Consider the following 11,903-nt stretch of genomic DNA (forward strand, 5'->3'; position numbering starts at 1 on the left):
GTCCCTGCAGCTCCCCCTGTCCCTGCAGTCCCCTCTGTGCCCCCAGTTCCCCCAGTTGCCCCTGCTGCCCCTTCTCCACTTAAACTTATATCAACTTCCGCATTTCCCCCAGTTCCATCATATAGTAGAGCCTTGTTCCTCACAGCTATTCCTAGGTCAAGGTCCTTCACATCCTCATAATTCACGGCCTGTAAAATAGAACACAAAAGCACAATACAATAAACACAAATGAACATTTGTAAATACAGACTCACTAAACTGAATAAATGAGGACTGAACTGTGGATGCTGTGTTTTGTGTAAAACCATAATGTTCAATTAATGTTCCATGGGCCAGACATTTTTATCTGTTCTAAATGAGAGTAAGTAAGTGAGTTAATGAGATAAAAACTTGATTGGAGGTTAGAGGTAAAGTTTGTATTAAGGGTGAACTGCTCAAACATGTCTCAGACAAGTTTTGTCATGGTTCAATAAAAAAGAAGTGCTAAATATGAAAACTTTACTCATTAGATAAACAAGTAAATTGCCCCTTCGAGAACAGCCACATCTCCAAGCATTGGCACCCCTTCAGAGAATCGCTATTCTGAAGAGGCAATTTCTTGAAACAGCTACCTCACCTGGAATAAAGAGGTTGCTTTGCCTATCGCCATGGGACCATGTCAGTCTAGGCCTGAAGGCATGACAGGATGCCACTACCTTGTGGGCCCACAACTTACAATGACAGATGAAAGGGTCAGTTGCTTTCCCAAACACAGACGACACACGATACCACCTAAGGAACCAAAGTTCTGGTTAAGGCCTGGACTTTCTCTTTTATTGTTGCCCTCTTCTAAATGTTGCTATGTCTGCATTATCACATGGTCATCTTCATGCGATTGAGAGTTTCTCAGAGGAAGGTCTTGACTGTCATCTTTTGCATATACTTCAAAGATGATGCCACCAAGGGACTCCATAATTCTTCCATCAGACCTGCAGACCTTGTGTGTCTTTTTAGCGAGTTGGCTTAAGCGGTAGGACTGCTACACGGTCCTGGTAAACCCAAACATGTATTGAGGGAGGCCGTGAAGCTGAACAAGGAGTCCTCTCAGGCTTCGTTGGCCCGATGATCTCCGGAAACAGCAGATGAGTATCAGGAAGAGAAGGACTGCAGTTGAGGCAAAAACTCCCTTGTCTGGAGGAAGCCATGGAAAGGATGTTTGGTTGGCCTCAAAGAGGTTCTGGCAAGCTGTTAATGCCTAGTTCTTGGTAAACGACTTGTAAACTCATCAATGTGTCACAGTTTTTGGAACTCCTGGCAAAAGATCTGAGGCAAATCAATGATGTCTCAGTGTTCGCAGATTGACAATTGAGTGCTATGTTCAAAGACACGAGCAGAGAGGCCCTCAGATATCTAGAATGCTTAATATCTAGACCTGTCTGGGACTTTTTTAGTGAGATACAGCCAGGTACAGGGCAAGACACGGGTTGAGGACAGAAACAAGTGGTGCTGTGGTGCTCTCCTAGGTGTGTATGTTTGTGTTTGAAAGGGAGGCAGACTGTGACTGAGGCGGTAAGAGAAGGTGGAACGTGGACTATTGCACCCAATGTTTCTGTAAGTTAGCCTAATAACTTACCCATAGCGCTGCTTTATCACTTTTTGATATTAATATTTTGTAGTATGCAAACCCCAAATTCCTCCAGGTGAAATATAATGTGAGGAAAGCATAGGAGGGTGGCAGGGCTTCATACAGGCTTTTATCAGCAGGGAGAAGAGCTGCTTTTGTCCACATTCTTAGTAGGAAGACAAATGCATTTTCAGGCATCATCACAATTCTGTTTTAAGTTTTCAAGGACACAATCTTGAGGTGCATTCAAGGGGTGGAGAATGCCCGAGTTTCAGTTTTCAAGGGTTTTATTGTCACTTTCACAACAATTACAGAAGAGCAGTTGCTGGCAATGAAATTCCTGTCCCTGAGCCTGTTGCTGCAGCATGCTGTGGTACTGTGTGCCAGGTAGCAGCAGGCAGAGCAGTTTGTGGCTGGGGGGCTGAAGGTCTCTGATAACCCTGTTGATCTTTTTCCTGCAGCGCTGGGTGTAGAGTTCCTCTGTAGATTGCAGCTGCATTCTGGTGATTGACTGGGCAGTTTTTACCACCCTCTGTGAAGCCTCATGGTTAAGGGCAACTGCCATACCAGGCGGTGGTGCAGCAGGTTAGGATATTCTTAAGGATGCACTTAAATTACAGAGTATCCTGGAGTCCATGTTGAGCCTCCGCAGCCTGTGGAGGAAGAAGACCCATTGTCCTGCTATCCTTGTGCTGTTGTCTGTGTGATGAGTCCAGGTCAGGTCCTCACTTATGTTAACCTTGAGGAGCATACATTATGAGAACAGCCACTCTTGCTCAGGGCTGAGTTGTGTAACCACTTTTTATATTGTGGCAAGTTTTCCGTCCATCTTCTAACCGCTTCATCCTCTTGAGGGTCGCGGGGGGGGGCTATCCCAGCTGACATTGGACGAGAGGCAGGGTACACCCTGGACAGGTCGCCAGACTATCGCAGGGCTGACACATAGAGACAGACAACCATTCACACACACATTCACACCTACGGACAATTTAGAATTATCACTTAACCTAATCCCCAATCTGCATGTCTTTGGACTGTGGGAGGAAGCCGGAGTGCTCGGAGAGAACCCACGCTGACACGAGGAGAACATACAAACTCCGCACAGAGGGGCTCCCACACCCAGGAACGAACCAGGAACCCTCTTGCTGTGAGGCGACAGTGCTAACCACCACACCACCTGTGGCAAGTTTTCATGTTTTAATAAGCAATAACAATAGAATGAGAGAACGTTTTGCAGCATCTGGCAGCAGCTGTAGACTGAGAAAAATATAATTCAATTAATTCACGGGGCAGAGTGCTAGCAAGTTTTAAGGTGGAACATTTACTTGTAATGTTACTCAATGCATGAGTTGATGACGTGAATCAATCAACACACCTTAAATTTCAATCTGACAACTTTGTCCATTCCATTTGTTTTTAATGTGTTTGAAATATATATATTAATTTCAACCAGATTATGTGAACTGCATATATTGTAATCCTCAAAATGTCACGGAGCGTCGATCTGGTGTGGTCCCGCAACACTAAACCCCTGCTCTTGCCTAACAAAGACTCAATGCACCAACCCACTATTTCTAAATATTCCATCAAGAGACACTCTCACTCCAGCCTGTTCTTTTTTGTTCTCAAAATGTCGGCATGCGTTCCTGTTTTGTGCACTATAAATGAGGTGCAGTCTTCCCTCTGCATCACCAGTGAAGAGGAAATACAGTGAAAGCTGGTTGGAGCAGTGAGTGACAACAACAGTGAGTGGAAACAGGACTGCCATTGTGAGCAGCCCTGGATCGGAGGCAGAAAATATTCCTATGGAATGTTTGTTCTCACACACCACTGGGTGATGACAGTCAATTCATGTTGATTTGCAATTTACTTTAAATAAATTGCAAATTGATGGGGCTTCCTCCTCTTACCTCCCGTACAGGCCAAAATGACACCTCAGATGACAGCCTTGGGTTAACACTGACTCTATGACTTACCACGTGAGAACGTTTTATGTTTTACAGGGACAAAAGGGATAAAAGCAAATCCCACTGTATACCTTTGTTTCAGAGGCACTACTTTTTCATGATGGGCAAGTTGCTAATGTTCAGTCACTGTGTATGGGAGCATGACCATTGCACCACATTTTTCCTACAAAAGACCAACATAAAATTACAGAAACACAACTGTCTTGCTCATTCAGCAGTACCTTGTCGAGCATTAGAATGCCCTCGTTGGTTTCGGGGTCTGTTACAATGCTGAAGTACCTGGCCTCATTGCCTGTCACAATATCATACACAACTTCCCAGTTGTCTGTGCCCTTCAGGTCCAGGTCATTTGATTTGATCCTCATCACCTCGATGCCATCTGTGTTCTCCACAATGCTGCCCTCATACTGCAAATAAAACACACTATGAGATGAAAGTAACAGAGTTCATTTCTGCAGTATTTGTTTTAATGACACATTTGCTGATAGGCATTTCTTTGACTTCAATGTGTGATCATGGGAACTCTTTCTTTTTGCACCAATTTACAGTAGAACTTCTTGATATAGAAGAGGATAAAAAAGAAACCTACCTTCTCTTTTTCCAGAGTAGGAGGGTTGTCATTCACATCTATGACATTAATAGTAACAGTGGTGATTCCACTCAGTCCCCCTGGTTCACCGTCTAAGTCTTGACCTTTCACCGTTAGAGTGTACTGATCCACTCTCTGAAATTAGAAAACAGGGACTGTATCACAATCTATCACACATTGCTGTGACATGGTACTAATGCCAAAGGTATGAATTCTACAAGGTGAACTTTGAATTATACTAATAAGAGTTTGCTACTTGGTTTTTAGAGTAGCAATGCTCCTGTTTGCTTCAATTTCTACAAATTAGGATTCACAGCCAATGGACTTGTCAATGTCAAGGCGTTGTACGGTATAGAACAGTACCTTTAAGTACTATTTTGGCCACAAATAACTTAAGTTCTCTGCTCTGCAGCTCAATATTATGTTTCAGGCAAAGACACGTACATGTATGTCAAATGATTTAAGATCAATCAAAGCAGCAATATGTATTTTAGAGGAGAAGTCTCTGCACATGAAGGTGTTGCCCTGTAGAAGAAACTTTTGTTGACTGTTCTAGTCATTTGAGAATTTATCTGAATCCCCTGAATCAAATGTAAATGAATGAAGTGCAAGAACAAGTGAATCTCAGCTAAAGCAAATGACATAGTAATGGAAATAAGCTAATTACCTTGTATGTAGCATGTATGAATTAGACACAAACAATTGATAAGAAATCCTACAGGTCCCTGCAAACATCATTACTTTAATTAATGTTACCTTAAAGCGGCATTAATTGAACTTTTTAGTCACTCTGGGGCAGTGTACCAAGCTGTACACGCAACATTGACATAACACAATACAACATATAACATAATATAACACTTTTCAAGAACAAGTAACAATGTGCTCTACAGAGACATAGAAACAAGAGAAATAACCAGGTAAAAATAGATAAAAGTAGAACTTATGGAATATTAATAACAAGCGAGGTAAAAAGAATAAAAACATGTAAAGTAAAATGAAAGAATAATCAATTCAAGGAACAGAGCTAGCCTGCCTGAACGCCTCCAGAACGCCATTTCAAAGTTGTGGGGCCTTGACTCCAAAGGCTCCATCTCCTCTGCTTTTAGCCTTGATGGAGTATCTACCAACAGACCTCTGCTGGAGGATCTCAGGCTGCATTCAGGCTCATAAATCAGTGAGTGCGTTTCCATTACAGTTTTGCACAAAATAAATGCGATATTTCTAAAGTTTGGACAAAGTACAATTGCGACTTACAGGTGTTTCCATTAAAAGGTGTTTTGAGAATGAACCGTAATTCTTGTAAAATCTCGTCCCGTGAGACTCCACTTTGTTTGCGGAAGTAAGATGGACATTCCAAATCTCTTGCGAGCTGGAACAATCATCTCGGTTGCCACTGCTGCTGTTGCAGTAGTCTACAACCAAAGACAAAAAGAGTGAGTGGTATTCCAAAGGCAAAGTCCTTATGTGTGGCAGCGACCACGGATAAAGGATTTCTGGGAGAGGATCGTGAACGAGGAATTCACGACTTGAATGTCCGACATATATTTGCGAAAAAAGTGTTTCCATTACACTTTTGCGATATACTTCTATATCGACACGTCTGAAAAACCATCTCATGAGAGCGTAAATCTTTTTTCGAAATGTAGGTGTTTCCATTACCAGTTTTTTATTGCGATATTTAGGTTTTGCGCATTTCTAGGGTTAATGGAATAGCACTTAGTGATATAATAAGGGGCCAATCATGTAGTGCAGAATTTTAATTATCTGGAATTGGCACAGGCCATGTGGATGCAATTCATACTGTACCTCTCTGTCCAGGGCAGAATTTTTGACATAGATGGTCCCATCCTTGGACATGTAGAACATGTCATCAGGTGGGTTCTGATTTACGATGCTGTAGGCGATCTTGGAGTTCTTATTCCCTGGTTCATCAGCATCAGTTGCAGTTATTTTCATAACTGAAGTGTCTGTAAGAACAGCATTACATGAAAACTTAATGATGTCTTGTGTTGTTCTGTTGTAAACAAATAAAGTCATGTTATGTTTAGTGTTTCGTTATGTTAAGTTAGGCTAGCCTCCAGTGTTTCTCAGCAAAACACATCACATATTGTATCCTTGAGCCCTGACAAATGTGGTAAGCACATTTCTTTTGTAATAAAATATTTGCAAAGCTGATTTTATGACTATGTTTAACTTTAAAGGAAAAAGGGGCTTAAATGGCTTGTACTTGAAGGACCACCACCAAATCTAATACTGTTAATGTTAGGGAGAAACCCTCTGAAATACCTTTGAGAAACTGGTCTCAACAGCCTCTGCCAGTTTAGGAAAAAAAAAAGAGAAAAAACAGTAAGCCACACTTTATTGTGACCTTAAAGGATAACTTCGTTAAGTTAAGAGAGTTTGGAAATGTGCAAAAACAAACCACTCTTTACAACATAAGCATTTTTCCTCGGTGGGCACAGGGTCACAGCACTCACAGGTACACTACCAGTCTCCCAGCCTCACGTCCTGCAGGTCACCCTCAGCTGCCTGTTGTCTCTCTCTCTTGTCATCCGTTGTTGTATACTCAAATAAATACGGGCTGCAGTCAAATTCAAAGGCCTCATCCACATTATTGAAATTATGTAAATAATCATCCATGACATTAAATATCTTTTAGATAACACAAAACTACATTTTCTGTGAACTACTGTGATTACTAAACTCTCTCCAGATCTCATGCAAGTTTCCACTGTTATCTTCCTGCAACAAGAGGCATCTTGTGACATCTCGTGATGTTACAGAAGGAGACTTCTACTTAACAAGGCAATAAGAAACAATTCAGCCACCTATAAAAACAATCTAAGTTTGTCTGTGGCAAAAATAACCACTTAATTTGTGTGAATGATTGCCTAGTATTCACCTGATCGACTGGTGGTTAAAGAAACACAGCAATGTGCCAACAAAGGCAGAGAAGACTGCAAGCTATACATCAGTGTAAACCATCCATCCATCCATCCATCCATCCATCCATCCATTATTGATAACCGCTGGCACTGATCCCACCTGGCACTGGCTGGGTACACTCTGCCTGAACAGACATTGATGTAAAGAGTACAAGATTTAAAATAATAAAAAAAATCAGCTCTGCAAAGGTTTTAGGAGGAATTAAACACATTCCAGATGTCTGTAGGATCTCAAGGATACATACTGTTTTTGGTGATTAAAACTGTATGTCAACTCAACAGATGTAACAAAAAGGAAATACAGGCAGAAACTGTTTGTTAATGATTTAATTAAGCCTATAAAGATTACTTTGCCATCACATAACAGGTCAGACATTTGTGAGAATTGTACACAAAAGCCGAAGCACAAACCTTTAGCACTGAGCTCATTCACCTCCCCCAGCTTGATGACTCCAAATACAGGAGCGTTATCATTCTGATCGACAACCTTAAATCGTACGGGAACGTCGTCCTCTGCTCGGATGCCATTCCTGTACTTAGCAACACCTGACAGCTAAAACAGAAAACTCAAATGTTGTTGTCTATATTATTTGTCTTAGCAGGTAAACTTACAAACGTAATAGCCTGTGATAATAATGTGAAGCAAATGGCTGGAAATATTAGTAGGAAATATTTAGTATGAAAAGCATCAATCACTGAATCTCAAGAAGGGAAAAATTTGCATCAAAGTCAAAAAGTACAGTAGAATAAAAGAGTCTGTCATCACTCACATTGTACGTATCGATGAGCTCTCTGTCAAGCACCTTGGTAACACGAACGTTTCCAGTTTTAGGGTCGACTACAAACACATGGAAGGGATGTTGGCTTGCACCGATGCCTTCTAGAGAGTAGTCAATATTCCCTTTGCCATCATCATAATCTGAATGAATCTGAAACACAATACATAGAGCTGATTCAGCTAAACACAGTCACATACATTTCAGTGCACCAGAAGCAACAACTAAAAACATCTTCACCAGGAAAACAAAGTTTGAAAATTAGATACTGAGAAAAGTAAGTGGTGACTCTAAACCATCATTTATTGCTGAACGCTAGCCCTCTCAGTATTTTACCGTCTCCAACTTTCTGGATACTCCCCTTTGGAGAACTTTGTGTTACAAATACTGTACATGCTTATCTGTGGTAAAATGGTGCCATCTTTGTTGAGAATGCTGAAAACGTTCCAGTTCCACCCCTGTGATGACTGATAGGTTTCTTTATTTCTTATTACAGATTAAGTAATCAATTTGTTGTTTTTGTTTTTCATTTTTGTGGACATGAAACTTAAAATATGTATGTGCAGGACTTTCTTCTCAGGGTAAGCAGTGTGTGCTGACCATTTGCTAAAATTAAAATGACATCAGTAGACACATTTAGATTTAAGAGACTTAGGTCAATGCATGCTCATGTTCTGTTTTTTTTTTTTTTTTCTTTTTTTCCTGAGGCCAAACTTTTGACACAATGATAAAGTGGTTCATAGTAATTAGGTGATTGGGATCAGAGGTGGGATGTAATAAATCATTTAGAGATTAGGGATAAAACTAATAAAGGTAAACTTAATTACTAACTCAAACAAACACACTATACAATATTTTTCTGAATTAAAATAAATGTTTTGCCTGAAATCAATGCCACTATTTAGGCCTGAATATAATGCTGCATCCAGTTTCTAAATCCAAAACGGTCCCCATCTCTAAGAGATAATTTCACCAATTCCAAACCTTCAATTCTTAATAAATAATGATTGCTATTATGTTCCTCCTTGAAATGTTTTAAATTGGATCGTCAACATTTTACTTTTGCTATTCATAAAAGTGTTCAGACAGATGACCTACACAGTCAAACAAGACAGAAGTTTACAACAAAGCTGTAGCTCTGAAGATCAACATTCAGAGGAAGGATTATTACTCTTACATCAAGACTAACCTTTAACAATGGGTTGTGTGCTGGGCTTATCAAGAGGTTTCAGTGACTACAAAGGTCAAAAGTTTGTCTTAACACAGAGCAAATATCATACAGAATGGTAGGCACTTAGTCAGCGAACTGGGTCCCTTTTTACATATTCAGAGCCAAAGTTATTCAGTAGCATAACAGAGAGTTGAAATTAAAGACCAATGACTCACCCAGGCAACGGAGCGCTCTTTAGTGTAGTCTACATTTTCTGTCAGATTTTTTGGTGGGGGAAGCCATACTCTTTTTCTTCTTATCAGCTTGTCTCCAGAGTTGGCCTTCACCACAGCAATAGCTTGCAGCTGTAACACAATAGATGTAATTAGTTTACAATAAAGCCATGGTCTATATATGTTAAGTCAGCCACATATCACTTAAGGTTGGAGTGTCAGATATCCCTGCATGGAATACAATTGAACCAAAACAGAGGTACAAAATATGGGTACTGGGAACAAATAATGACTTTTGTCTTAACATAATTATTCATTTGTGCTGTCACTGTTACTGAGAGCGGGATGGTGGCACATTGGCTAATCTCAACAAGAAGGTCTGTCGTAGTGTCTTTGTGGAGTTAAAAAAGTCAGTATGTGATATGAGTTACATCGTCCCAACCCGCACACCAAGTGGCTCCCTCAAGTGGGCTAGCCTCCTTTGAGATCCTGACCATGAGACCCTTGAGCAGTCCTCTTTCCTGGGGAGTCCCCAGGCCATCTCCCTAAGGTATCTATGTGGGTGCCAGAGCCCCTAGAAAGAAACAGGGGTCTTAATCAAGCCCAGCACCATGATTGACATCCAGATGGACCCTGGACTGGCTCCTGAGTTGGTCATCCCGGCTAATGTCCTGTTGATTTTGGGTCTGGGGTCCTTGCCGATGTGTCGAGTATCTTGGCCGACATCAAGTCTGTTCCTGAGTCAGTTCCTAAGTCGGTTGTGGAAGCCAACGTCTTGTCTGTTCCTGGTCTCAAGTAGGTGGCCCGGCCAACACCTGCTCCTCCCTTCTAATCAGCATGGACGACACCAGTTCCTGGTTTCCAGTCCGGTCTGGTCTACACATTTCTGGTCCCCAGTTGGTGGCCTGGGTGACACCTGCTCCTGGTGACCGTATGGTGGTCCAGATGACACCTGTTCCTCTTTCCCCGTCGGCAGTCCAGTTGACACCCATTTCTGCTTCCCACTCGGCGGTCTGGCTTATACCTGTTCCTCATCCCCAGTTGCCTTTCTGGCTGGCACATGTTCCTCCTGAGCTGCAGTGGTCACCCAGGTCCTGGACTGCATCAGTTCTTAAGTGTGGCCTTATGTCAGCAACATCCTGTTTCCTTGGCTCCACCATCTAACCTGAGAGTCTTCCAGCTGCTGGCCTACAGTCCTGCAGCTCTGTTGCCAGCCTCCAGTCCTCCTTCCTGTTGCCAGCCTCCTGCTCAGCCCTTCATGGGTCTGACCTGTAGCCGAGTCATCAGTTGCTGGCTGCTTGAATTAATTTTGTAATGAGGTGACACATTGTGTCTACTGATGTTGAATTACAGATATCACATTCAATTTCTTTTTGACGGGAGTTATTCCTGTTATAGAGCTACTTATTAAAGACCCTTATTATGTCTATTTTCAATGAAACATACAAGATTTGCAGTTGTGTCATCCCTATCAACTCACATGTGTTTCAAGTTATTCTGACTGATTAAGTCTCTATCCACTTTGAAGTTGGGGGAACTATGTGGCATGAAACTTCATATCCTCAAAAGAATGAAACAAAATTTTCCCAGTCTAACAAGAGAAAAAAACAAAACAAAAGAAAAAAACACACACACAGCAAGATGTCACTCAAGCACAGTCTGTACATGCCCGGACAATTCTGAGCAGAGGTCTGACATTTTGCATCCCATCTCACCTCCTGCTGCTCATGTAAAGTTCAGTCTTGCTGAAATTTGACCTGACAGTTTGAGAGAGAGGGTGAGGCTGAACTGTTGTTCAGGGTGTACTGACTGTGGCCTTTTAGTGTCTTTTGCTGCTTGATGAAAGAGTACTAGGGTATCCACATGATGGTCGGTAAAGGGTGCCAGAAGAGTTACAAGCGTGACCAGCTAAAGCCAGTTTGGCTGGTCAAGGATAGCAATCTACGTATTAAAAATGATGATACTACTGTTATAAAACACTGAGCTGTCTTTTTCATCAGCTGCCATTGCTACCATACAGCATTCTTCTTATTCAGTTTGTAATTTTCATTAGCAACCAATTATACAAAGAATCAAAACTTTATGAAGAAGAGGTAATTCTCAAAAATCGTAAAATATCCAACTTTTATGACTTGTTCAAACACTTTTTAGAACTGGATGCTCGCACTGTAGGCCCGAAGTCAAACCATGCAGATGGAAAATAGAATTTACATGGTTCTTCTATCAGTAAATGCATCGCAATCTAACTGGCTTCCCATTGTTCAGCCAACAATGCAGCCTGCTGGAGAGTGTGACATACAGAAGAATGAGCCTTTCTTATTTTCTTTTGGTTTACGAGGTTAACCTCATGTGAGCAAACTGAGCTGGCTATACAGCCTGTTTAGCTGTATGACATATTATGGTGATTACTTTTACATAAAATCAATTTGTTGCCAGCTGCGACAGCAGGGCTGGTGTTGTTTTCACCTCGTAAGTCATGGCAAAACAGTGTTTCCCACAGGATTTTGGGAAACAGTTTTGAACATTGTAAATTGAAATTGAAATGAATTTGTATACAAAATGTACAGAAAGGTAAAATCATCAAGTTTTGAAAAAGTATTGCAATTTCATTTTGTCTTTAATGTTATTATCTTATAT

At 41.2% G+C, this 11,903-nt stretch overlaps 1 protein-coding gene across 1 annotated transcript in view; it reads right to left on the reverse strand.

Annotated features, from left to right (window-relative positions):
* Positions 1–11,903, reverse strand: part of LOC126396922 (desmoglein-3-like) — a gene marked incomplete at its 3' end in the record, with an annotated part of 19,776 nt that overhangs the window by 5,230 nt on the left and 2,643 nt on the right. Inside the window, exons 2-8 of the mRNA XM_050055296.1 lie at positions 9,270–9,398; positions 7,878–8,036; positions 7,519–7,660; positions 5,969–6,129; positions 4,160–4,294; positions 3,792–3,977; positions 86–188 (exon numbers count right to left, since the gene is read on the reverse strand). Of these exons, the coding sequence (XP_049911253.1) occupies positions 86–188; positions 3,792–3,977; positions 4,160–4,294; positions 5,969–6,129; positions 7,519–7,660; positions 7,878–8,036; positions 9,270–9,398 (1,015 nt within the window). The remainder of the gene's footprint in view (positions 1–85; positions 189–3,791; positions 3,978–4,159; positions 4,295–5,968; positions 6,130–7,518; positions 7,661–7,877; positions 8,037–9,269; positions 9,399–11,903) is intronic.

The sequence above is a fragment of the Epinephelus moara genome, chromosome 10, assembly GCF_006386435.1.
Source record: "Epinephelus moara isolate mb chromosome 10, YSFRI_EMoa_1.0, whole genome shotgun sequence".
Taxonomy (NCBI): Eukaryota; Metazoa; Chordata; class Actinopteri; order Perciformes; family Serranidae; genus Epinephelus; species Epinephelus moara.